Below are 26,997 nucleotides of genomic sequence, written 5' to 3' on the forward strand. Positions count from 1 at the left end.
CACCAGCCTCTTGTCTCCATTTTTAATCCAAAGAAGGGCGTTCCGGTGATGACTGCGCAACGACTACAAAGATGGTCACTTTTTCTAGGGGCGCACCACTATGAGATTGAATATAAGGGCACGAAACAGCATGGAAATGCTGATGGGCTATCACACCTGCCACTGCCTACTGCGGAGGAAGCACCAGCAGTGGATCCTGTCAAAATATTCCATTCGACTATAGTTGAATACCTACCGGTAACTAACGCTTGTATCGAAAAGGAAACCCGAAATGACCCGACACTGTCTCGGGTATATGATTTGACGGTGAAGGGATGGCCAGCACATGGCGACTCACTGTTGCCAGCATTCTTGAGAAGGAGAGAACAGCTGTCAGTGTGCCGGGGGACCTTGATGAGTGGATCCCGAGTGGTAATTCCACCCAAGTTAAGGGATAGAGTGCTCAATGAGCTTCATGAGGGTCATCTGGGAGGGGTAAAAATGAAAAGCCTAGGGCTTATGTGTGGTGGCCGGGAATCGATAAACAAATCGAGGACCTGACCAAGAGCTGCTCAGGATGCCAGAAAGTCCAAAATGCACCACCACAGGCCCCTCTACACCCATGGGAGTGGCCCTCATCTCCATGGCAACGGGTGCATATTGATTTTGCTGGTCCATTCATGGACTCAATGTTTTTAATAGCCGTGGATGCGCACTCGAAATGGCCTGAGGTCATCAAAATGTCCTCCACCACCACGGAGAAAACTATTGTAGTCCTACGGACCATTTTTGCCAGGAATGGCTTGCCAGAACAGATTTGCTCCGACAACGGACCACAGTTTGTGTCCGAAGAGTTCCGGAGGTTCTTGAAAAAGAATGGGGTAAGGCATTACACATCCGCCCCGTATCATCCAGCCACAAATGGATTGGCTGAGAGATTCGTACAAACCTTTAAGAAGGCAATAAAGGCTACGTACAATGACAACATTCCGCTGCAGCATAAGGTGGACAATTTCCTGTTCGCCTACCGGAATGCGACACATGCAGTCACCAACCAGGCCCCAGCCATGATGTTCTTTAACCGAAGGTTAAGATCTCGCCTAGATTTGCTCAGACCAAACGTACGAAGAGATGTTGAGAGTAAGCAATTCCAGCACATCCATGAGAAGCCAACAAGGAGCTTCAATGTAGGGCAACCAGTCTTGGCCCGCGACTACCGAACAGAAAAATGGCAGCCAGGAACGATATGCACACGGCAGGGCCCACTAATGTACACAGTGGACGTTGGGGAGAGCATCGTGAGATGCCATGCTGACCAGATCCTAGAGTCACAGGAACAAGTCAACCCCATGCCTCGCCCATACGTACCTGGTGATGAACCCGACGTACAGGTCGCATCTACCCCAGAAACAGTAGCATCGGAAGCTGATGAACCAACCGACAACAGGGGCCTGAATCGCCTCCGCACCAAGAGCAAGACACTCGGGAAAGGCGCTATCCAGAAAGGATCAAGAAGCCTCCCCAAAGACTGAATATATAAATAGACTATTTTCAGCTAATGTTGCATGTTAAAAGTGTTAATTGTAATTAGTTTGATATTTAATTGTTAAATGAGTGTTATGGTACTGTTAATCTAAAAGGGGAGGAATTGTAATGTATATACCTTTAAGGGGGGAACTATCTTTTACAGCTCATGTATACTGCAGTACCGGCAGTGACCACACCTGTATATAGTACTGAGTAGTAATCTGTACAGATCAGTTCCAGTGTGAGCCACGTTGAGTAAACACCTGTTGTACCGGTCTCCTGCAGTCTGTTCCTTATTATACACAGACACAACACTAGCTATATATGTGCACTTGAAACTTTGAGTACAAAATACTCCATCAGTGTCCCTCTTCAATAAAACTATAATTCTGAATGAGATATTAATGACAATTGCAGGATGCTCAAGAGGTTTTTAGATTAGTTGTGAATGCAATCCTAAAGAAGAATTGAAAAAAGTAAATGTTAATGTTTTACCAGCTCATGTATTTAGTCCTAGAATCTAACAAACCATTGCCTTTATTAAAATGCACATTTGGAATGGGTACAATTTATTTTCCCATTTCTTTGTTTTGCAGTCGATGAGAGTCATATTGTGGTGCAGGCCCTGCGTCTTAACACTATGTCAAAACTGACATTTGCCGACTGTACACGGTTTGATGCTTTGGTGAGAGATATTTTCCCTGGTGTTAATTTTAAAGATGTTGAATATGTGGAGCTGGCCGCAGCTCTCCATGAAGCATTTGAGGAAGCATACCTAGAAATTATACCCAACCAGGTAAATATAGAGACAGCTAAAAAGACAAACAGTTATTTGCAATTATTTCAACATTTTTGACCCATATTATTCAGTCATACTTGTCACGGTGGAATATAAATGCACAAACATTACTGTGGAATAAATAGGGCAAATTTGCATAGCAAATGACAAAAACTGGTTTTGAATTATTAATATACTTGATCAATCAACAATTTACCAGATCTCTTGTATAGTACCACCAATGCATGTTAATCATGGGAATATTTTACTTAATACATATTCCAATTAACCATTAGCATGGCTTTGAATTATACATTTGTTATTATACTTCTTTAAAATTCTCAGAAAGCTGCATGCTTAATTTAATGCTGATGAATATATTAGACTGAACAACAGTGATTATTTAAAAGTGCATAATAGTCGGTTATATATACATAATTCAATTTTTTTTTTTAATACCACTGCTGAATAAATTAATGTTTCTTCTGACTGAAATTATTTTTGGAGTTGTATTTATAGCTTTTAATATTGCATTATTTCCCAGTTATCGATATGCAAATTATACACCCCTGTTATAGTCCCTACTCTAACTTGGAGATGAAATCCTTATTATTCTAAACGCAAGTTGCTTGAATGATCGTAATTATACTTGGCTTTGAAATTTAATTGATGGGCCAATTTTCTTGTTAAATCAGGCAATAGCTATCTCTGGAAAATTTGTTATCCATTTGACCGAATCAGTGTATTCTCAACAAACTAAAGAAGCATTCTGTTGTTTTCCAGGGTTAAGAAGCAGTTGAAAATTTCATGTACTTGGACAAATTATATTACGTATTCTTTGTTAAAAATTTGTATAACTGCTGCGATTTTTCTAGATAAAGAAGGCTTTGGAACTTTTTGAGCAACTGCGTCAAAGAATGGGAGTAGTTATTGTGGGTCCAAGTGGTGCAGGAAAATCAATACTGTGGCGAATGTTGCGGGCAGCTCTCGGTAAAATAAGCAAGGTGGTGAAGCAGTACACAATGAATCCCAAAGCCATGCCACGCCAGCAGCTCCTGGGTCACATTGACATGGATACCCGAGAATGGTCTGATGGGGTGTTAACTAACAGTGCTCGTCAGGTTGTTCGAGAGCCACAGGGTAAGAAGTCATGAAGGAACGAATATATAACTATTAATTGGCTGAGGGAAGAAGGACCAATGAATAAAACCAAATAAACTATTAAGCGCACATACAAAATATAAAAAATGATAGACAAAAGTTAAAGTTGCATTGCTCCAGCCATTATTGTTTAATAATACTCTGCAAAATAACTGTTTACTATTAAGTTGAGAATGCAGATATTTTTGGTTTGTGATATTTAGATAAAAGTTTTAATGCTGCAAATGCTGTAGCTAGTCAGTAACTGTTGCATTGTATTACATTTGGCGGGAGTGGTGAAGGGGGTAGGGGTGGAAATAATCTGTCCCGAGTTCTGTTTGCAAGAAATCAACTTGCTATGAAAAGGGTCCTTTCAAAATAAATGTTTTTATTGTGTCTCTTTAAGTAGTGGTTTTGTTTAATGGTCATTTATTTATGTTTAATATTGATTTTAACAACAAAGTTGTATATTCTTGTTTATAAACTTAAAAAAAATAGCTATTGTATGTGGTTCTGCTGTTTTATTATGGACACTGTGTGCATTACTGTACAGACAGTTTGCCTCATTTTTAATAGCGGTTCCTCTCTCTTTATTTTTAACCATCTTTTTACACTCCTGTTCCACAACTCTATTTGTTCCCTGGCCATTTATGTCTCCCCTTAGTTTAGTCTGTCCTGTGCTCTCCTTTCCTGTTTGTTTATATTTAGGCTTGTTTCATTTCTTGTAGATCCCTCTTCCCCCACCCCCACCCCCATCTTACTAGCTCTTCATTGCAAGCTCTTAAAAACCTAACCCATCACTGAAGGTTATATTCTGTACTTTTTAGAGGTCCACTCCTGGATTATCTGCGATGGGGACATTGACCCTGAGTGGATTGAGTCCTTAAACTCAGTACTGGATGATAATCGGTTGCTCACCATGCCAAGTGGTGAAAGGATCCAGTTTGGACCAAATGTTAACTTTGTGTTTGAAACTCATGATCTCAGCTGTGCCTCTCCTGCTACAATATCCAGAATGGGCATGATCTTCCTGAGGTGAGTATGCTTACAGTTCTTACTAGTTCAGATTGTTCTGTTTTCTGTTGTGTAAGCTAGAATATAAACACTTGCAAATGCTTTTACCAGTATCCAGATAAAATTACCTGCAATATTTCTTGAACATCTTGTACATTAAAGTTATTTCAGTTGATATCCATATGACAAACAATTGGAAGGAAAGAAAATAACTTATATTTATATAGTATCTTTCACAATCTCAGGACGTCCCAAAGTGCATAACAGCCAATGAGTACTTTTGAAGTGTAGTTGCTGTTGTAATGTAGAAAATGCTGTAGCCACACAGCAAGGTCCCACAAACAGCAATGAAATAATGATCAGATAATCTGTTTTACTGATGTTGGTTGAGAAATAAATATTGGCCAGTGCACTGGGGAGAACTCCCCAGCTCTTCTTCCAATAGTGTCATAGGATCTTTCACACCCGAGAGGGCAGATGAGGCCTCTGTTTAACGCCTCAGCTGAAAGACGGCACTCCATCAGTGCTACACTGACTGTGTGCTCAAGTCTCTGGAGTGGGACGTGAACCCACAATCTGCTGACTTGGAGGCTACCACTGAGCTAAGGCTGACACTGTTTGGAAATTATTTAATTAAAATGCCTTTTATTACCATTTTCTGCCTTTTACCACCAGAATGCTATAAACGTGGACTGACTGGCTCACTTCCACTTGTTAGGATGATAATTTTGAATAAAGTTAAGGAAATTAAGATGCATTGTATTTAAATATGTGGCATTAATAACTTGTTGGGAAATTCTCGAAAGTGCAACGCCTTGAATCTCTGTCTCCTACTCTTGTGAAGAATTCAGTTTTTTTGCATAAGCAAATGTTTTAGAAGCGAATTTCAGATTTTAGCGCAAGTTCTAACACAGCAATTGTGATTGAGCAAGTAAAGTAGCAGAAGATTGATTTACATTACAAACCTTGATTGCTAAAGTAATAGGCACTTCTAAAATAAATAATTGCTATTTACTATAAATGATAGCCTGGGATAGGCTGCAGGCAGATGACTTTTTCTTAAAGAAAAGATTTCCTACATAGAATTGTTAGCTAAAGTATGAAACCTAAGGAACGCAGTTAAGTTTCTAGGTGTAAGAAATGCATAAAAGTAGAACATTCTTTGAGTTCACCAATGTTCTTTGAAGTCACAAATATTTTCATTCTTCAGTGTATGTTAAGCTGAATGTTGAATGTAAATGACGTGAAAATCTAACAGTAGTTCATTATTCGTGGCATTACAAAGAAGTGTAATAGCATCTTGTGGAAATCAGATGTCTCTCATGACACTTAGAGACTGCAGCTCTCTCCTTATCTGACCTGCCCCTGCCCCCGACCAAAAAAAAATGGTGGTGAATTTGTTTTATGACTTTAGAACAATAATGGCTTGGAAATTAGAATTGGACATTATCATCATATAAATCCTTTATGTGTTACTATCAAGCTCTCCTCTGTTTGAATGGAGGTATTCACACATTACTTATTAATGCCTCTGTTAAAGTAACAGAAAGAGAAATTTGATATAAGCGTGCTAACGTCATCGACTCTAATTTCTAGCCCCACATTCCATCAAATAATCAGTGCCAGGGAATGAACTCCATGATGCAATATAATATATGGCTTTTGCTTTTTATGGTAATATTTGGACTCATTTTGTTTGATACAGCTTTGTAACTATATTCCAGGTATCCATTCTATAGGAAACATTAGTGGCTTTGTTGCTGACTGGAAGGTTTTTCTCCTTTCTACAAATTACAGATAATAACAGACAACGGTTGCAGCATATGCAATGTTATAGAATTCAATTTAAGACATAATTGATGTTTTAACTGGAGCTATGAAACGATAGAATAAACAACATTTGTACAAAGATTTTGAATAATTTATTTCGAGTAAAATGAAGTGTGTCACCAGCTTTATCATAAACCATGACAGCATCAAGTCCGGTAATGATCTTCCTCCCTCCACGAAACAATGGGGGATAAAACTGTAATTGCACCATTCCCAGTACTTCATACTTGCCTGTTGAAAACCTCTCGCCCATTTCTGTTCAATTTTACTAAAAAACAAGTGCGTGGTCACGTCACATTTGCGGGATGTAAAAATAATTAAAAAGGCATGACTTATTTGCCAGATTTCAGTAAAATTTAAATGACATGTTAACTGTGGAAAAATAAAAGAACAATAAAATAAATTGATTTGTTTTAAAAAGTCACAAAACATAGGAACAGGAGTAGGCAAGTTATCTCTCGAGCCTGTTCCGCCTTTCAATGAGATCATGGCTGATCTGCAACCTAACTCCGTATACCTGCCTTTGCCCCATGGCCTAGAAATTCAGTTGGGCGCGCCAGCCGTTAGCGCCTTAGGAGGAGTAGATCTCGAGCGCTAGGCGCTTATCGCCCGGGCGCAGTGCGATCTGCGCCTCTCCCCAACTTCAGGACACATTTAGCGCTGGCGCAAAGTCTTAGCGCGCGCTCTGCTGCGCGCGCAGATCATGACGTCATTTAATAGTGCAACGCCCTTTGTGCGCCCCAAACCGGAACTTCACTTGCGCCGGCCCATTGTGCGCCGGGCGGCCCTAACGACTGTGAAGTGGAACGGTACACAGCCGTGCCGGGCCGCGGGGAGCGCTAATTAAAGGGCACTTACCCTGCACTATAAAGGCCAGCCATTTTGCTGCATTCACTCTTGTGCCACGGTTTTTTGGACAGAGACCAAGGAGGAGAGCTTACTGGTTTGGACCAACACTAGGACAGGTATTTTTGGCTCAGGCCAGAGCTTAGCAATTATCTTTGCCTTCATTGAGAGCTCAGTGTTTGCCAGCATATAATGGGGGCTGCATTGGGTGCCAACGCTGACTTTCAGCCTTATGCCAGAAGGGCTTACAGACGCCGTGAGAGAGTGGCAGCCCTGGCCAGACGCAGAGGGGGCAACAGGCGTCGCCAACTGAGGCCTTACCCACCCAGGGTATACCGCCAGCAGTCCTCCTATCTGACCATGTCTGCCGCGATGTGTGTTAGGAGGCTGCGATTCAGAAGGGAGGTGGTTGCAGACATCTGCCAGCTGCTTCAGAGAGATCTGCAGCCACAGCTGATGCGCAGGACGTCTCTGTCGGTGGCAGTGAAGGTGACGGTGGCTCTCAACTTCTATGCCACCGGCTCCTTCCAATCCGCTGCTGGGGACATCGCTAACATCTCCCAGTTCGCCGTGCATTGCTGCATCTGCCAGGTGACAGAAGCCCTTTTCACAAGGAGACATCAATTCATCTCCTTCCCCATGACCCTGGACAAGCAGCAGCGGCGTGCAGTGGGATTTGCAAGAATAGCGGGCTTCCCGATGGTGCAGGGCACCATTGACTGCACGCATGTGGCTTTGCGGGCACCTCTTGAGCATGCCGAGGATTACCGCAACCGGAAGGGCTACCATTCCCTCAATGTACAGCTGGTGTGTGACCACAGGCAGCGCATCCTAGCTGTCAATGCCCGCTTTCCAGGCAGCAGCCACGATGCCTTTATCCTGCGACAGACAACTGTGGCTGACATGTTCCAGGCACAGCCTCCCCCAAGAGGATGGCTTATCGGGGACAAAGGCTATCCTTTGTGTACCTGGCTCATGACCCCGCTCCTCGCGCCCACGACCCCTGCTGAAGAGGCATACAACGAGAGCCATCAAGCGACTAGGAACATCATAGAACAAACAATCGGCGTCCTCAAGCAACGGTTCCGCTGTCTCGATCGCTCCGGGGGAGCCCTCCAGTATTCACAGGATAGAGTCTCCCAATTCGTCGTCGTTTGCTGCATGCTGCACAACCTGGCTATCCGCAGGACTCAGGCACTGCCACCTCACGTTGGACCACCACCTCAGGAGGAGGAGCATGAGGAGGAGGAGGACGAGGAGTACCAGCCCAGGAGGGAGGCACAAGGTCCAAGGGCCGCCCGTCGGCGGCTTATTGAACGTCACTTCTAGGCCCCCTGTCAGGGAATGGCATGTGCCAATGAAAGAACATGATTGCAGCTGCTCCGCAAGCCCTCAGCCGGTTAAGGCAACAAACACTTCAAAGATCAAACATGGACAATGTTAATAAATAAAATGCTTTATTGTTCAAACTCAGCTCCCTTCCCACATGAAAACCAAAAACAGACGAAACCCCCAAAAAACACTCAAACAAATTACTCGCTCCCACAACCTGGAGAGGATTAACAAAATAGTGCAACTAAAACGGCCGTCATTCTCGGCCTTCGTAAAAAACAAACATCACATCATCGGCCTTCAAAAAACAAACATCCAAACCTCGGCCTCAAAAAACAAACACAACTGGCCACACATTCGACTATTTGGCCCGCTAGGGCGATGCCTTGGCCATCTTTGTGTGGCCCCTGCCCGCCCTGCTGCTCCTCCTCAAAGTAAGGCCATTGGCTGCTGCAAGGCTGGGGGCAGGCGCCTGAGGGGCACGTCGTGACGGCAGATGCCCTTGGGGGTCGGCCTAGTCGAGGTCTGGCCGTCGAGCGGTCGGCTGTTGAATGCTGCAGCTGTGGCTGGCCAGCATCAGTCGCTGCAGTAGCTCCTGCCAGCTCCACTGGGGGAGTGGCAGTGGCGGCTGGAGGAATGCGGGCAAGCTGGCGGATGGCAGGCGCTCGCTGGTCGCCTGAGACACTGGCACTCGCCCGGGCCAGCACTGCAGCATGCGCACCAATCTGCCGAGGGACGGACCGCTGTGCTGCTGCAGCGCGCCGGGTGCCCTGGCGATGCCTGGCTGACAGCGAGTGTGGCAGCAGTGAGTGCCCGTGTTGACCACTGATCACCTGGCCAGTCGCTGCCTGATCTGCCCCGAATTCCGCCCGACTCGCTGCGTGATCTGCCCGGAATTCCGCCCGACTGATGGCCTCTGAGGGCCCGAACTCGGTCACACTCCGAGAGAGGGACTCGATGGCCTCAGGCAACCGTGCCACTGCCGCCATGAGCTCTGTGTGCCGGCGCTCCGAGTCCGCGGACAAGTCCTCGAGGCGTTCCATCTCCTCGGCGAAGACCATCTCCGGACTGGGGGCCGGACTCTCCCTCTGGGGAGAAGGCCGCCGAGCTGGCCGACCCTTCCTGCGTTGCTGTTCGCCGCTGGGCCCAGCAATTGGACTCCCCTCCGACGCATCCCCCCTCTGGGGAGAAGGCCGCCGAGCTTCCACCCCCCTCCCGCGTTTCTGCAGGCCGCAGGTCCCATGAGCTCCCCTCCCCTTCGAAACTTCCGCCACGCTCCCCTCCAGGGAAGACGTGTCCCCTACATTGGCCTGGGCGGCCGCGGCTGAGGGTTCCCCTGATGGGCCGCCTTCCTCTTGCTCCTCCTCCTGCTCCTCTTCTGAGGGGCTGTCACTGGCAAGTTCAGGGACCTCCTCCTCACCATCTGAAAGCAGGAAGGCACAAGAGTAGCTTTAGACTGAGGAGAGGGCGTCAGCAAGGGATGCATGAGTGGTGGCATTCAACGCATTGGTCGGACAGTGGCAAAGGATGTAGATCTGATGTGCAAGTGGGACGAGAGAGGTCCAAACGTGGATGTCCTTACCATTGGTGACCAGAACAGGGTCGGCATCTCCACATGCAAGAGGGCCAATCACCCGGGCACCCATGATGCGCTCCACGCGATGTTGAAGCTCGGTGAGCGGCTGGATCTGGGGTCGGCCTCCCCCGGTCGCAGTCCGGCTCTTCTTATTATTTGCCAGCTTGGCCTGCAAGAGAAAGGATGGCCTCTAAGTACAGTGTGTCGCCCTGACCTTGTGTGCACTGCCTCCCATGGTGGAATAGCCTGGCCAGTGTGCCGCCCTGATCTTGTGTGCACTGCCTCCCATGGTGGAATAGCCTGGCCAGTGTGTTAAGTGCAGATTGTGCAATTGATGTTCATGCCTGTCCCATCGCTGCTGGATGAGGGCTGGCCATTAGGGCTTTCAGGTCCCTTTGCCCATAATGTGAGGTGCACATGCAAAGATGAGGAGGTCACTGGAAAGGGTACTCACCCTGACAATCCGCGTGAGGTCATTAAACTTTTTGCGGCATTGGACACCGCTCCTGGGGACCTCGCTGTTGGCTGACAGCTTGCTGGCGACATGCCTCCAGGCTCTCCTGTAGACGTGGAACGGCCCCCTCTTGCCATTGTGCGGGTACAAAACATGGCGCCTCTTCTCCACAGCACCAACCAGCACACTCAGATCACGCTCTGAGAAGCACTGCGCACATTCACGGGCCTTCTCCATGGCTTCAGGCGCTATTTGGGTCCAGCAGCAGTGTTCAGGCCTAGCTGCAGGGCTCCACTATCCAGGGCGTGGCAGCAGACACAGTCGACCCTTCCCCCTTAAGAGCTGGCCGGCGCCAGGGTGTCTGCTGTCAATCACGAGATGGCCGCACCTGCGCTGCGCCCGGCCTCGGCGCTATCGATCTGCACCTCCGGCTTAGCGCCCAAACAGAGGCGTCCAACACCAGTTTTAGCGCTCTAGCGAACTCTTAGGGCGAAGCTAATGAATATCGGAGAAGTGGCCTCGATTTGGCGGCGGGCGCAAACTTTAGCGGCCGCCCCAAAAGTGGCTACAGTGAATTTCTAGGCCCCATATCCCTTAATACCTTTGGTTAATAAAAAATCTATCAATCTCAAATTTAAAATTAACAATTGATCTAGCATCAATTGCCGTTGCAGAACAGAGTTCAAAACTTCTACCACCCATCCTTTGTGTGTAGAGTGTTTCCTAATTTCACTCCTGAAAGGCCTGGCTCTAATTTTTTTCTGATGTAGTTGTAAAATTTTGTGTGTTGATTTTGATATGTCTTGCAAATTTCTTTTCATACTCCCTTTTTGCAGCTCTTACTATCTGTTTGTCAGCCTTTGTTGTTCTTTGTATCTTTCGTATTCGCCAGGATCTGTGCTATTTTTTGTATTTTTGTATGCTTTTTCTTCTAGTTTTATGTTGTCTCTTACTTCTTTAGTTATCCATGGATGATTTTTTTTGGCAAGTAGAGCTCTTGCCTCTTAGGGGTATAAACTGCTTCTGTATCACATTAAATTATTTTTTGAACACCTCCCATTGATCTTTTGTCATTTTACCCATTAACAGACTTCCCTAGTTTACTGTGGACAGTCTCCATCTCATTGGATTGAAATCAGCCTTAACTAAATCTAGAATCATAGTACAGGAAACTTTGTGTTATCCGGAGGCTAAATGTCCGGCAAGCTCGAGCCACCAGCAAAAATCAGGAGCCGTTTTGTTAGGTTTTTTTTCTTCTCGTGGCTTTTTTTCCAACAGTCAGGCTCTGCAAAGTCTCTGTAGCTTAGCAACAGCTTCAGAGAGACGCTTCCAAGGTACGGGCCGACTGTTTAGAAGCTGTTGCTAAGCAACAGTGTTTGTTGTCAGATACGGAGATGAAAAGCTCCGTATGCTTCAACATTAACGCTGGTGTGTCCGACAGTTTTGAGGGAACGGCAATAGCTCGGTCCCATTGGTGCCGGATAGCACAAAGTTTCCTGTAGCTGTTTTGCATTTCTTCCTTTCAAACACTGCGTTGAACTTGATCATGTTATGATCGTTATTAGATAAATGGTTACGCACCGTTAGGTTGTTAACTAAATCTGGCTCATTACTTATTACTAATTCTAATATGGCATGCCCCCTTGTTGTTTCTAGGACATATTGTTGCAGAAAACTACCCCGAACACACTCAATACCTTTCTGACATGTGCTAGTCTGCTTATCCCAATCTATATGAAAGTTAAAATCCCCCATTAACACCACTCTGCCTTTGCTACATGCTTACTAATCTCTGCATTTATACAATTTAACACTTCGCAGCTGCTACCGGGGGCCAATACACAACTTCCCACTACAGTCTTAAATCCTTTTCTATTTCTTAATTCTACCCATAGAATCTCCACTGCCTGCTTACCTCTTGTTATATCCTCTCTTATCATTGAATTGATTTCATCCTTAATTACTAAGGCTACTCCTCCCCCTCTACCATTTTCCCTATCTTTCCTGTAGACCATATAACCTGGTATATTTAGTTCCCAGTCCTGACCGTCTTGCCATGTCACAGTAAGGGCTACCATGCCAACCTGCATATGTTTCTGATTCTTTGCATTCTTAGTGATGAAGATACAGATGTAAATTCTTTGGTGAAATCTTGGCTACGAAACCAGGCAGATGAATGCCGGAGCAATCTAGAAAGCTGGATAGGAGACTACTTTGAGAAGTGTTTGAACTGGGTCTTGAAGCAGGTGAGTGACTGTTATAAATGCTTTTGTACAAGACAGATAGGCTGCAGAATAAGTATTTTTAGGCAATAATGATCTTGTGAAGTGTAACTCATTTTTCTTTTGCATCATTGGATTCCTACACTAGAGTGCCATTAAAGTGAATTGTTGAGCAGATACTGTAAACCTCCCCATAGTGTGAGGAAATATTGGTGTCCAAATATTCTAGGGTCAGCTTTGCCAGTGATCTGTTGAATGGATTAGCAAGGGTTAGTGGCAGGCACTCTGTCCAACCTTGTGATCAAAGAAGGGAGTGTCTAGGATAGCGAAATTTTTCCTTTTTTTAATTGTGCGGAATGAAAATTTGTAATATCTAGATTAATAATCTGAAGTAAGTTCAATTATGTCATTTCATATTTAACTGAAATGTTTCATTACAGTTCCAGTTTCTTGCCAATCCTGGACTTGCAATCATGTAGGATTGATAATCCTAAAGCACATACCACAGAAGAACAATAACAACTTGCATTTATATAGTGCTTTAATGTAGAAAAACATCCCAAAGTGCTTCAGAAGCTAAATCAAAAAAGTTGACGCCGAGCCAAAGATGATGATGTTAGCAGTGGGTAACCAAAAGCTTGGTCAAACAGCTGGGTTTTAAAGAGGGTTTTGAAGAAAATTGAGGTGGATAGGTGGAGGGGTTTTGGGAGGAGATTTAAGAGCGTGGGAGCTTGGCAGTTGACTGCACAACTACCAATGGTGGTTTGGGGGGCGGGGTGCACAAGTGTCCAGAATTAGATAAATGGTGAGTTTTGGGTAGCGAGTATGGGTTTTTAGGGCAGAGGTAGGTAGAGGCAAGGCCATAATGTGATATGAACACAGGATTAAAGTTTTAAATTGTAGGGGTGTTGGGAGCCAATGTAGGTCAGCAAGCACAGGGGCGATGGGTGAGCAGAACTACCGGATAGGATATGGGCAGCAGAGTTTTAGATGAGCTGAAACTTAGAGGGTAGAGGATAGGAGCCCAGCCAGGCGAGCATTGGAACAGTTGTCTGGAGGTGATAAAGGCAAGAATGAGGGTTTAAACACCAGATAGGCAGAAAAGCTGATGCCATCATCACCTGGGACTCGTTTGTCATTTTTATGCAAAATTCACACACTTTTAAATGGCTGTTCCACTTATTTGAGATTGATGTTAGACAAAGATTTATTGGTTCCTCATTCACAGATCATTCTTATAAGTATCAACTCCTACCCTTTTCCTGCATACAGGTACAGTAGTTGCTATTGAATCACACACGAGTATCAAACGTGAGTGAATTTTGAGCTTTGACTTTGTGTATACCTGCAGTTGTAAATGCACACATTTGAGCCAAATGTATAATCTGTTAAAAAAAAATATATACTTTTGTGTTCAATACACTAGCTGACAATTTAGTTCAGAAGTAAGAAATTCTATGAACTATATTGAACTCTTCTAAGTTGTCTGACATTTTCAAATCATATTTTCCTATCTTACACTTGGAATGGAAAAAAACACAAAGGGCAGTTGCAGAACAGACACAAGGCAGCTCATTGAGTTATGTGTGCTCGCGTCCTGATGGAGTTTTATGTGGTGACATGAATACACTGATAAACAGAACCAACTTTGTGCCTTTAGCTGCATAACTACTGTTGGTTCTGCTGACTGAAGGAAAGACCCATGAAAATTGTAGGATTACACTGCTGTTGGGTCTTGAGAGATTGTCACTTTTATCTTTAGAGTGCTGTCAATTGTGGGAGATCCACATATCCACAAGAAGGCTTTAAACTAACTAGTGGGGGGGAGGATCCAGGTGAGCGGGAATTTAAAAAGTCAATGAGAAATGAGAAAGCAATAGAGCAGGATTGAGATGGGGGAAATAATAACCAGAGTGTGACAGGAAAGGACAGAGTGTTTTTAAAAAAAAAGAGTGCAACAGAAAATGGGGCCAAAACAAGCAGGAATGGTAAAAAGACAAAGTTAAAAGCTCTATATCTGAATGCATACAGTGTTCGTAACAAGATAGATGAGTTGACGGCACAAATAGATACAAATGGTTATGATCTGATCGCCATTACAGAGACATGGTTGCAAGATGATCAGGACTGGGCACTGAATATTCCAGGGTATTTGACAATTCGGAAGGATAGACAGAAAGGAAAGGGAAGTGGGGTGGCTTTGTTGGTGAAGGATGGGATCAGTGCAGTGGTGAGAAGTGATACTGGCTCAGAAGATCAAGATGTAGAATCGGTTTGGGTGGAGATAAAAAATAATAAAGGGAAAAAATCTCTGGTGGGCGTAGTCTACAGACATAGAAGATAGGAGCAGGAGTAGGCCATTCAGACCCTCGAGCCTGTTCCGCCATTTAATGAGATCATGGCTGATCATCCAAATTCAGTACCCTGTCCCTGCTTTCTCCCCATATCCCTTGATCCCTTTAGTCTTAAGAAATATATCTAACTCCTTCTTGAATATATTTAATAAGTTGGCCTCAACTGCCTTCAGTGGTAGAGAATTCCACAGGTTCACCACTCTCTGGGTGAAGAAATTCCTCCTCATCTCAGTCCTAAATGGCTTACCCCTTATCCTTAGACTGTGATCCCTGGTTCTGGACTCCCCCGCCATCGGGAACAACCTTCCTGCATCTAGTCTGTCTAGTCCTGTTAGAATTTTATAAGTTTCAATGAGATCCCCTCTCATTCTTCTAAACTCTAGCGAATATAAGCCTAATTGACTCAATCTCTCTTCATACGTCATTCCTGCCATCCCAGGTATCAGTCTGGTGAATCTTCGCTGCACTCCCTCCATGGCAAGAACATCCTTCCTCAGATAAGGTGACTAAAACTGCACACAATACTCAAGGTGTGGTCTCACCAAGGCCCTGTACAACTGCAGCAAGACATCCTTGCTCCTGTACTCAAATCCTCTCGCTATGAAGGCCAACATACCATTTGCCTTCTTAACCGCCTGCTGCACCTGCATGCTTACCTTCAGCGACTGGTGTACAAGGACGCCCAGATCTCGTTGCACTTCCGCTTTTCCCAATCTATTGCCGTTCAGATAATAATCTGTCTTCCTGTTTTTGCCACCAAAGTGGATAACCTCGCATTTATCCACATTATACTGCATCTGTCATGCATCTGCCCAATCACCCAACCTGTCCAAATCATACTGGAGTTTCTCGGCATCCTCCTCACAGCACACACGCCCACCCAGCTTTGTGTCGTCTGCAAACTTGGAGATATTACATCTAGTTCCCTCGTCTAGATCATTAATATATATTGTGAATAGCTGGGGTCCTAGCACCGATCCCTGCGGTACCCCACTAGTCACTGCCTGCCACTCGGAAAAAGACCCGTTTATTCCAACTCTTTGCTTCCTGTCTGCCAACCAGTTCTCTATCCAAGTCAGTACCTTACCCCCAATCCCATGTGCTTTAACTTTGCATGCCAATCTCTAATGCGGGACCTTATCGAAAGCTTTCTGAAAGTCCAAATACACCACATCCACTGGTTCTCCCTTATCTATTCTACCAGTTACATCCTCAAAAAAGACCCCCGAACAGTAGCAATACTGTTGGACAGAGTATAAATCAACAAATAATGGAGGCCTGTAAAAAAGGTACGATAATAAATAATCATGGGTGATTTTAATTTCCATATTGATTGGACAAATAAAATTGGCCATGGTAGCCTTGAGGAGGAGTTCATAGAGTGCATCTGGGATGGTTTCCTAAAACAGTATGTAATGGAACCAACCAGGCAGGCTATCTTGGATCTGGTACTATGTAATGAGACAGAATTAATAAATGATCTCCGAGTAAAGGATCCTCTAGGAAAGAGTGATCATAATAGCATGGTTGACTTTCAAATTCAGTTGGAGGGTGAGAAAGTTGTATCTCAAACCAGTGTCCTGATCTTAAACAAAGGCAATTACAGTGGCATGAGGGCAGAACTGGCTAAACTGGACTGGAAAAATAAATGAAAGGGTAAGACAGTTGAAATGCAGTGGCGGACATTTAAGGAGATATTTCATAACTCTCAACAAAAATATATTCCAGTGAGAAAGAAACATTTTAAGAGAAGGGAGCACCATCTGTGCCTAACTAAGGAAGTAAAGGATGGTATTAAATTGAAAACGAAGGCATGCAATGTTGCCAAGATTGGTGGGAGACCAGAGGATTGGGAAATTTTTAAAAACCAGCAAAGGATGACTAAAAAAATAATAAAGAGAGAGAAGATGAATTATGAGAGTAAACTGGCCAGAAACATTAAAACAGATAATAAGAGCTTCTACAGGTATATAAAAAGGAAGAGGGTAGCTAAAGTAAACGTTGGTCCCTTAGAGGATGAGACTGGGGAATTAATAATGGGGAATGGGGAAATGGCAGAGACTCTGAACAAATATTTTGTATCTGTCTTCACGGTAGAAGACACTAACAACATCCCAATAATGGATAATCAAGGGGCCACAGGGAGGGGGGAACTAAAGACAATCACTATCACTAAGGAAATAGTACTTGGTAAAATAATGGGACTAAAAGATAACAAGCCCCCTGGTCCAGATGGCCTGCATCCCAGGGTCTTAAAAGAAGTGGCTGCAGAGATAGCCTATGCATTGGTTGCAATATACCAAAATTCCCTGGACTCTGGAGAGGTCCCAGCAGATTGGAAAACCGCAAATGTAACACCCCTGTTTAAGAAAGGAGACAGAAAGCAGGAAACTATAGACCAGTTAGCCTAACATCTGTCGTTGGAAAAATACTGGAGTCCTTCATTAAGGAAGCAATAGCAGGGCATTTGGAAAATCATAAGGCAGTCAAACAGAGTCAGCATGGTTTTATGAAAGGAAAATCATGTTTAACAAACTTGCTGGAGTTCTTTGAGGAGGTAACGAGCAGGGTGGACAAAGGTGAACCAGTGGATGTGGTGTATTTGGATTTCCAGAAGGCATTCGATAAGGTGCCACATAAAAGGTTACTGCATAAGATAAGAGCTCACGGAATTGGGGGGTAATATATTAGCATGGATAGAGAATTGGCTAACTAACAGAAAGCAGAGAATCGGGATAAATGGGTAATTTTCCGGTTGGCAAACGGTAACTAGTGGGGTGCCACAGGGATCGGCGCTGGGGCCTCAACTATTTACAATCTACATTAATGACTTGGATGAAGGGACCGAGTGTAATGTAGCCAAGTTTGCGGATGATACAAAGATGGATGGGAAAGCAAGTTGTGCAGAGGACTCAAAGATCCGGCAAAGGGATATAGACAGGCTAAGTGGTGGACAAACATTTGGCAGATGGAGCATAATGTGGGAAATTGCGAGGTTATACACTTTGGCAGGAAAAATAAAAAGGCAAATTATTATTTAAATGGAGAGAGATTACAAAATGCTACAGTTCAGAGGGACTTGGGGGTCCTTGTGCATGAAACACAAAAAATTAGCATGCAGGTACAGCAAGTAATCGAAAAGGCAAATGGAATGTCAGCCTTTATTTCAAATGGGTTGGAGTATAAAAGCAGGGAGGTCCTGCTACAACTGTACAGGGTATTGGTGAGACCACACCTCGAGTACTGCGTACAGTTTTGGTCTCCTTATTTAAGGAAGGATATACTTGCATTGGAGGCAGTTCAGAGACGATTCACTAGGTTAATTCGGAAGATGAGGGGGTTGACTTTTGAGGAAAGGTTGAGCAGGCTAGGCCTATACTCATTGGAATTTAGAAGAATGAGAGGTGATCTTATTGAAACATATAAGATACTGAGGGGGCACGACAAGGTAAATGCAGAGAGGATTTTTCCCCTCGTGGGAAATCTAGAACGCGGGGGCACAGTTTTAGAATAAAGGGTCGCCCTTTTAGAACTGAGATGAGATGGAATTTCTTCTGAGGGTCATAAATATGTGGAATTCTCTGCCCCAGAGAGCTGTGGAGGCTGGGTCATTAAATACATTTAAGGTGGAGATAGACAAATTTTTGCAAGATAAGGGAGTGAAGGGTTATGGGGAGCGGGCGGGGAAGTGGCTTTGAGACCAAGATCAGATCAGCCATGATCTTATTGAATGGCGGAGCAGGCTCGAGGGGCCAAGTGGCCTATTCCTGCTCCTATTTCTTATGTTCTTAGTTGATGATACTAGTAATGCAAATACGCTCGCAGCCTAGCCCAGCTTAGTGTTGTTAATTCTTATATAGGAACATAGGACTGGAAAAGATCATTATGGTGCTCCTGACCATTCCTAGAGTTCAAAAGCAGAATATATTGTTCGTTATCTAAGTACCTCAATACGTATTACATTACCTTGCATTTATCAACATTAAAGGCTAATCACTTTTAAAACGCTAACTTTTTCAAGATCATTTTGAATAATAACAACTTAACAACTTTCTGAGTATGGTGTCTTCCAGAGTTTAGTGTCATTTATGCATTTTGAAAACTGAATAATTATGCCCAAGATTAGTTATGAGGATGAGAGAGCTGTGGGCTCAGAACTAACTTCGAAATAACATCACTGTTCACTAGCAGCAACTGTGGTCCTTCGTGACTTCTAGCTGCTTTCTAGCTAGATCCTTCCAATTTTCAACATGTGTCTTAATTCAATGAGCCAATAACTGCTTCACAAATCTTTTTTTTTAAAAACCTGGTCAAACAGTAGCCAGAATATGCATAGTTTTCCTCATGTCTACTATTGCTGTGACATTCTTAAATATCTAGTGTGTTTGTAAAATAACACCAAGGTCAATGGAAACCTAGAATGGTTTGGTAAATTCTGGAGCCTTTTTTGTGGAATATTCAAATATCTATTTGTCATCAGTAAAGCTGACCTGAATCAGTGAATTCAATACGAGGCTAATAAATACAAAGTAAATATTAGGAGAATCATAACTTGTTTTATTTTTTTTGAAAAATTAATTTTTCTCTTTTCAGAATGACTTTGTGGTGGAAACTAGTCTGGTTGGAACCGTTTTGAATGGTTTATCTCATCTTCATGGTTGTACGGATCGGGGGCAGTTCATAGTTAGTCTAATTAGAGGTCTTGGTGGTAATCTTAACGTGAAATCTCGACAAGAATTTTCTAAAGAGGTATGTAACTATCTTTTAAATGTATGTTGTACAGAAGTTTAGAAAATTTAAATACATAGGCCTAGAAATTCAGTTGGTTGCGCCAGCCGTTAGCGCCTTAGGAGAAGTAGATGTTGGGCGCTAGGCGGGTAGCGCCCGGGCGCAGCGAGAACTGCGCCTCGCCCCAACTTCACTCGAGATTTAGCGCCGGTGCAAAGTCTTTGCGCGCGCTCAGCTGCGCGCGCAGATCATGACGTCATTTCCTCGTGCAACGCCCTTTGTGCGCCCCAACCGGAACTTCAGTGGCAACGCCCCATTGTGCGCCTGACGCCCCTAGCGACTGTTAAGTGGAACGGTGCTCAGCCGATGCGGGGTGCGGGGGGCGCAAATTAAAGGGCACGCCTCCTGCAATATAAAAGGCTGCCATTTCGCAACACTCCCTCTTGCGAAACGGATCTTTGGAGAGAGACCAAGGTAGATAGCTTTCTGCTTTGGCCCAACACTCGGACAGGTACTTCTGGCTTCAGGCCACAGATTTCCACTAGTCTTTGCCTTCATTGACATCTCATTGTTTGCCAGCATATTATGGGGGCTGCAATGGGTGTCAACGCAGGCTTTCTCAATTACATCCAAAAGGCTCACAGACGCCGTGAGAGAGTGGCAGCCCTGGCTAGACGGAGAGGGGGCAACAGGCGTCGGCAAAGGAGGCTTTACCCACCCAGGGTATACCGCCAACAGTTCTCCTATCTCCACATGTCTGAGGAGCAGTGTGTTCGGAGGCTGCGATTCAGAAGGGACGTGGTCACAGAGATCTGCCAGCTGCTTGGCGGTGATCTGCAGCCACAGCTGAGGAGCAGGACGTCTCTGTCGGTGGCAGTGAAGGTGACGGTGGCTCTCAACTTCTATGCCACCGGCTCCTTCCAAGCCGCTACTGGGGACATTGCCAACATCTCCCAGTTCGCCGTGCATTACTGCATCCGCCAGGTGACCAATGCCCTTTTCCAAAGGAGACGTCAGTTCATCTCCTTCTCCATGGCCCTTGACAAGCAGCAACAGCGTGCAATGGGCTTTGCAGCATTCGCGGGCTTCCCCATGGTGCAGGGCGCCATTGACTGCACGCATGTGGCTTTGCGGGCACCTCTGGAGAATGCCGAGGATTACCGCAACCGGAAGGGCTACCATTCGCTGAACGTACAGCTGGTGTGTGACTACAGGCAGCTCATCCTAGCTGTCAATGCCCGCTTTCCAGGCAGCAGCCACGATGCCTTCATCCTGCGACAGACTTCTGTGGCAGACATGTTCCAGGCCCAGCCTCACCCACGCGGATGGCTTATCGGGGACAAAGGCTATCCTTTGTGTACCTGGCTGATGACCCCGCTCCGTGCGCCCAGCACCCCTGCTGAAGAGAGATACAACGAGAGCCATCAAGCGACCAGGAACATCATCGAACAAACAATCGGCGTCCTGAAGCAACGGTTCCGCTGTCTGGATCGTTCTGGTGGAGCCCTACAGTATTCGCCGGAGCGAGTCTCCCATTTCGTGGTCGTTTGCTGCATGCTGCACAACCTGGCTATCCGCAGGACTCAGCCACTGCCACCACAGATTGGAGGACCACCTGAGGAGGAGGAGGAGGAGGAGGACCAGCACAGGAGGGAGGCAGAAAGTGCAAGGGCCGCCCGTCGCCGGCTTATTGAACGTCGGTTCTAGGCCCCCTCTCAGGGACTGACATGTGCCAATGTCAGCAGATGAATGTAGCCACTCCACAAGCCCTCAGCCGAGCAGGGCAACCAGGACTTAACCAAAAAACCATGCACACTGCAATTTAACAACAATAATTTATTGAAAACCTCTGCCCTTCCCACATTACATGCTCATGTGGAGAAGCCCCCTCCAAAAACACAAAACTACCAGTCTCGGCCTTACAAAAAGAAAGAAAGACACCAGTCTCGGCCTTACAAAAAGAAATAAAGACACCAGTCTCGGCCTTACAACAAGCACCAGGCATTTGTGCATACCTCTACTTTTTGGCCTGTGAGGGCGATTCCTTGCGCATCCTTGCCTGGCCCCTGCCCGCCCTGCTGCTCCTCAATGCGAGCCCAGTGGCTGCAGCAAGGCTGGGGGAAGGCTGCTGAGGGGCAGATGGCGAGACGGCAGATGCCCTTGGGGGTCGGCCTGCACCAGCTCTGGCCTTGGAGTGGCCGGCTGCTGACCGCTCCAACTCTGGCTGGGCGGCAGCAGTCTGTCCAGCAGCTCGTGGCAGCTGCAATGGCGGAGTGGCAGTGTCGTCTGCAGGAATGGTGGCAACCTGGCAGGTCGCAGGTGCTCGCTGGTCGCCTGAGACACTGGCACTCGCACGGGCCAGCACTGCAGCATGCGCAGCAAACAGCTGAAGGACAGACTGCTGGGCTGCTGCTGCGCGGCGAGTGCCCTTGCGATGCCTGCTGATCCAGCGAGGGTGGCAGCAGTTAGTGCCCGTGTGGCCCTGGTCTGTGTCCGCATGACACCAGCCAGTGAATGGACGGCACGACTGAGCACTTGGCTAGAAGCCGACTGTGCTGCCGCGAAGTCCTGCAGACTCCTGGCCTGTGCTGCTGCGATGTCCTGCAGACTCCTGGCCTGTGCTGCATTGAATTGTTCCAGACTCCTGGCCTGTGCTGCACTGAATTGTTGCAGACTCCTGGCCTGTGCTGCCCCGAATTCCTGCACACTCCTTGCCAGTGACTCTATGGAGTCAGGCATCCTTGCCACTGCAGCCATGAGCTCAGTGTGCCTGCGCTCAGCCTGGACGGCCATTTCCTCTAGGAGGCGCACCTCCTCTGCGCTGACCGTCGCAGGACTGGAGGCTGCACTCACCCTCTGGGGAGAAGTCCGCCAAGCTTCCCCACCCCTCCCGCGTTGCTGCAGGCCACTGGGCCCCGGAGCTTCACTCTCCTCCGACCCTTCCCCCCCGGCTCCCCTCCAGGGAAGACGTGTCCCCTACATCGCCATGGGCTGGCGCGGCTGAGGGTGGCACTGATGGGCCGGCTTCCTCTTCCTCCTCCTCGTCTTCCGAAGGGCTGATAGTGGCAGCTTGAGGGCCCGCCTCCTCACCTGGCGATTCACCATCTGAAAGCAGGGAGGCACAAGAGTAGCTTTAGAGTGAGGACAGGGCGGCAGCGAGGGAGGCATGAGTGGTGCCATTCACCGCATTGGTCGGACAGTGGCAAAGGATGCTGATCTGATGCGCAAGTGGAACGAGAGAGGTCCAAAAGGTGATGCCCTTACCATTGGTGCCCAGAACAGGGTCGGCATCTCCACTGGTGACGGGGCCAATCAGCCGGACTCCCATAGTGCGCTCCACACGCTGGTTGAGGTCGGAGAGCTCTTTGAGGTCAGGACGGCCTCCGCCGGTGTCAGTGCGGTTGCGCCGGTTGTGCGCAACCTTGGTCTGCAAGAGAAAGGACGGCCTCTAAGTACAGTGTGTAGCCCTGATCTTGTCTGCACTGCCTCCCATGGTCGAATAGCTTGTACAGTGTGTAGCCCTGATCTTGTCTGCACTGCCTCCCATGGTCGAATAGCTTGTACAGTGTGTAGCCCTGATCTTGTCTGCACTGCCTCCCATGGTCGAATAGCTTGTACAGTGTGTAGCCCTGATCTTGTCTGCAATGCCTCCCATGGTCGAATAGCTTGGACAGTGTGTAAAGTGCTGAATGTGCAATTGATTTTCATGCCAGTCCCATAGCTGCTGGATGAGGTCTGGCCATTAGGGCTTTCAGGTCCCTTTGCCCATAATGTGAGGTGCATATGCAAGGATGAGGAGGACACTGGAAAGGGTACTCACCCTGACAACCCGAGTGAGGTCATTGAACTTCTTCCGGCATTGCAGAGGAGTCCTGGCAACCACGCTGTTGGAAGACACCCTGTTGGACACCTCCTTCCAGGCTTTCCGGTAGGCGCTGGGCAGCGGCCTCTTGCCACCTTCTGGGAACAAAACATGGCGCCTGCGCTCCACTCCGCCAACTAGCACCCTCAGGTCTCCATCGCTGAAGCGCTGCGCTCTCTCCCTGGCCTTCTCCATAGTCCTGGGCGTTGTCCAGGTGAAGCTGAAGTGGTCAGGCCTAGGTTGAGGGCTGCAGTGTGCAGGGCGTGGCAGGCAAACAAATCCACCCTCCCCCTTTAAGAGATGACCGGCGCCAGAGTGTCTGCCGTCAATCAAGAACTCGCCGCAGCTGCGCTGCGCCCGGCCTCGGGGGTATCGCTCAGCACCGCCGGCTTAGCGCCTAAAGATAGTCGTGCATCGCCTGTTTTAGCGCAGCAGTAACCTCTTGGGGCGTTGCGACTGAATATCGGCGAAGGGGGCGCGACTTTGCGCCGGGTGCAAAATTTAGCGGCCGCCCGACTTTACCGCCCCAAAAGTGGCTATACTGAATTTCTAGGCCATAGTACTATGATTTCACAAAAGTAACCTTCAGCAAGATATAATGGCCTAGAAATTCAGTATAGCCACGTTTGGGGCGCTACAGCCGGGCGGCCGCTAAAGTTTGCACCCGGCGCAACTTCGCGCCACCTTCGCCGATATTCAGTGGCATCGCCCCAAGAGGTTGCTGCTGCGCTAAAGCAGGCGATGCACGATTATCATTAGGCGCTAAGCCGGTGATCCGGGGCGCTAACACCGAGGACGGGCGCAGCGCAGGTGCGGCGAGTTGCTCAATGAAGGCAGACACGCTGGCGCCGTTCAGCTCTTAAAGGGGAAGGGTCGACTTGTTTGGCTGCCATGCCCTGCACACTGCAGCCCTGAAGCAAGGCCTGACCATTGCTGGTTCATCAGGCCTACGCCCTCAACCATGGGGAAGCCCGCTATTCTTCCAAAGCCGATTGCACGCTCTTGCTGCTTGTCCAGGGTCATGGGGAAGGAGATGTACTGACGTCTCCTTCTGAAAAGGGCATTGTTCACCTGGCGGATGCAGCAATGTACCGCGACCTGGGAGATGTTGGCAATGTCCCCAGTAGCAGATTGGAAGGAGCCAGTGGCATCGAAGTTGAGAGCCACCGTCACCTTAACTGCCACTGACAGAGACGTCCTGCTCCTCAGCTGTGGCTGCAGATCTCTGCGAAGCAGGTGGCAAATCTCAGTGACCACCTCCCTTCTGAATCGCATCCTCCGAACACACTGCTCCTCAGACATGTTCAGATATGAGAACTGCTGGCGGTATACCCTGGGTGGGTAAGGCCTCCTGTGCCGACGCCTGTTGGCCAATCTCCGTCTGGCCATGACTGGCACTCTCTCACGGCGTCTCTGATCCCTTTGAATGCAATGCAGAAAGCCAACGTTTCCACCCATTGCATCCCCCATTATATGTGGCGACTCAAGGCTATGGCACTGAAACTGAAATCCAAGTGCAAAGCTCTGGCCTGAAGCCACAAGTACCTGTGCAAGCGCTGAGTCAAAGCAGAAAGCTCTCTGCCTTTGTCTCTCTCCAAATATCTGTCTCTCACACAGAGGGATTGGCACAAAATGGCTGCCACTTATACTGCAGGAGGAGTCCCCTTTAAATAGCGCCCCCCGCGCCCCGCAGCGACTGGGAACCGTTCCCCTCTACCAGTCGCTGGGGGCGCCAGGTGCAAAGAAGGGCGGCGCCACTGAATTTCCGGTTCGGGGCGCACAAAGGGTGTTGCACGATGAAATGACGTCAGGATCTGCGCGCGCAGCTGAGCGCGCGCAAAGGCTTTGCGCCGCCGCTAAATCTTTACTGAAGTTGGGGAGAGGCACAGATCGCGCTGTGCCCGGCCGCTAGCCGCCTAGCGCCCCACATCTCCTCCTAAGGTGCTAGCGGCTGGCGCAAACAACTGAATTTCTAGGCCAATATGCCTCCAGTTTTTAGTAATTTGTGAAGTAAATCCTGAGTATACCTTGAGTAGAATATACTACTCAGTTCAGTATCCCCCATTATCTCCTTTATTTATACTTCCAGCCTCCTTTTATAGTCAACTGGTTCCTCTCACATTCACAAAGTAACCAGCAAACATAATGATTAAGAGAATGTAGCCACATGGATAGAAAAATGGTTGGAGCAAAGTCTATAATGGATTGGGGTAAAAGGAAGACTGGAAATATTTCATGAGTGGTGTTTCACATGTGTCTATGTTGAGGCTGTTCTTAATTATTTTATACATAAATTATATGGATCAAGAGAACATCATCAAAATTTGATACCAAATTGGGGAGTGCAAAGTGTGACTTAAGATTGCGAAAGGCTAGCAGGAAGGGCAGATTAGCAGACACAGTTTAATATTAGAAAATGTGAAATATATTATGGAAGTAAGAATAGTGAAAATAATTACACCTTAAATGGTAAAATTTTAAATGGATTAAAGGAGCAAAGGGACCTTGATCTGCACATACAGTATATGGGTAATTAAAGGTGACAACACAAGTAGATCAGGCCAGAAGGCGGACATGCTGAAACTGTTTCCACTTGTAGGTGTGTTCAGAACAAGGGGGCATAAAAGTAAAATAGCCACCAACAGATCAAATGAAAAATTTGGGAGGAATTTCTTTACACAAAGAGTGGTGAGAATGTGGAACTCGCTGTCACATGGAGTGATAGAAGCAGCTCATATTGACACATTTAAGGAGAGGCTTGATGCGTACATGAGAAAGAAGGGATAGAGGGATATGGGGGCAGGGTGGGAAGAGGTAATTAGGGGAGGCACACATGGAGTATAAACACCGAAGAGTCTGGTTGGGCCGACTGGCCTCTTTCTGTGCTGTAGATTCTAAGTAAAAAAAAATCAGAAAAATAGAAACAAAAAATTCTGAGAACAGTCAGCAGCTCAGTCAGTATCTGTGGAGAGAACAAATTAAGTTAACATTTCAGGTATAGATGCTGCATCAGAATGGGGAAAAAATGACAATGATCTGCACCTGAAACGTTAACTTGTTTGTTCTTTCCAAAGATGCTGACTGAGCTACTGAGTGTTTTTCAGTATTTTCTGTTATTTTCAACATCTGCTGTAGTTTTTTTTTTAGTAACATTGAAGGGTTCTGGCAGTGCACAGGTTGAATGGGATTAGATTTAGTGATTCATGGAAAGAAAAACCACTGGCTTGGACTAAATGTGACGAATGGCTTGTTTCTGTGCTGTACCATTCTATAATTTTTAGAATATTTGTTTAGATATATCCAGAGGGTTAATTTTGTGAAATCTACAATGATGCGAAGATTACTATTTTAGGGT

At 46.6% G+C, this 26,997-nt stretch overlaps 1 protein-coding gene across 6 annotated transcripts in view; it reads left to right on the forward strand.

The window, feature by feature from the left end:
- dync2h1 (dynein cytoplasmic 2 heavy chain 1) overlaps positions 1-26,997 on the forward strand; it is a 996,931-nt gene that overhangs the window by 210,061 nt on the left and 759,873 nt on the right. For all 6 annotated transcript variants that reach the window (XM_085999037.1, XM_085999042.1, XM_085999039.1 and 3 more), the window contains 5 exons: positions 2,103-2,302; positions 3,160-3,424; positions 4,252-4,459; positions 12,593-12,722; positions 19,646-19,801. In XM_085999037.1, coding sequence (XP_085855163.1) covers positions 2,103-2,302; positions 3,160-3,424; positions 4,252-4,459; positions 12,593-12,722; positions 19,646-19,801 — 959 coding nt within the window. The remainder of the gene's footprint in view (positions 1-2,102; positions 2,303-3,159; positions 3,425-4,251; positions 4,460-12,592; positions 12,723-19,645; positions 19,802-26,997) is intronic.

The sequence above is a fragment of the Somniosus microcephalus genome, chromosome 10 (genome assembly GCF_052327205.1).
Source record: "Somniosus microcephalus isolate GS21.2 chromosome 10, FLI_Smic_1.0, whole genome shotgun sequence".
Taxonomy (NCBI): Eukaryota; Metazoa; Chordata; class Chondrichthyes; order Squaliformes; family Somniosidae; genus Somniosus; species Somniosus microcephalus.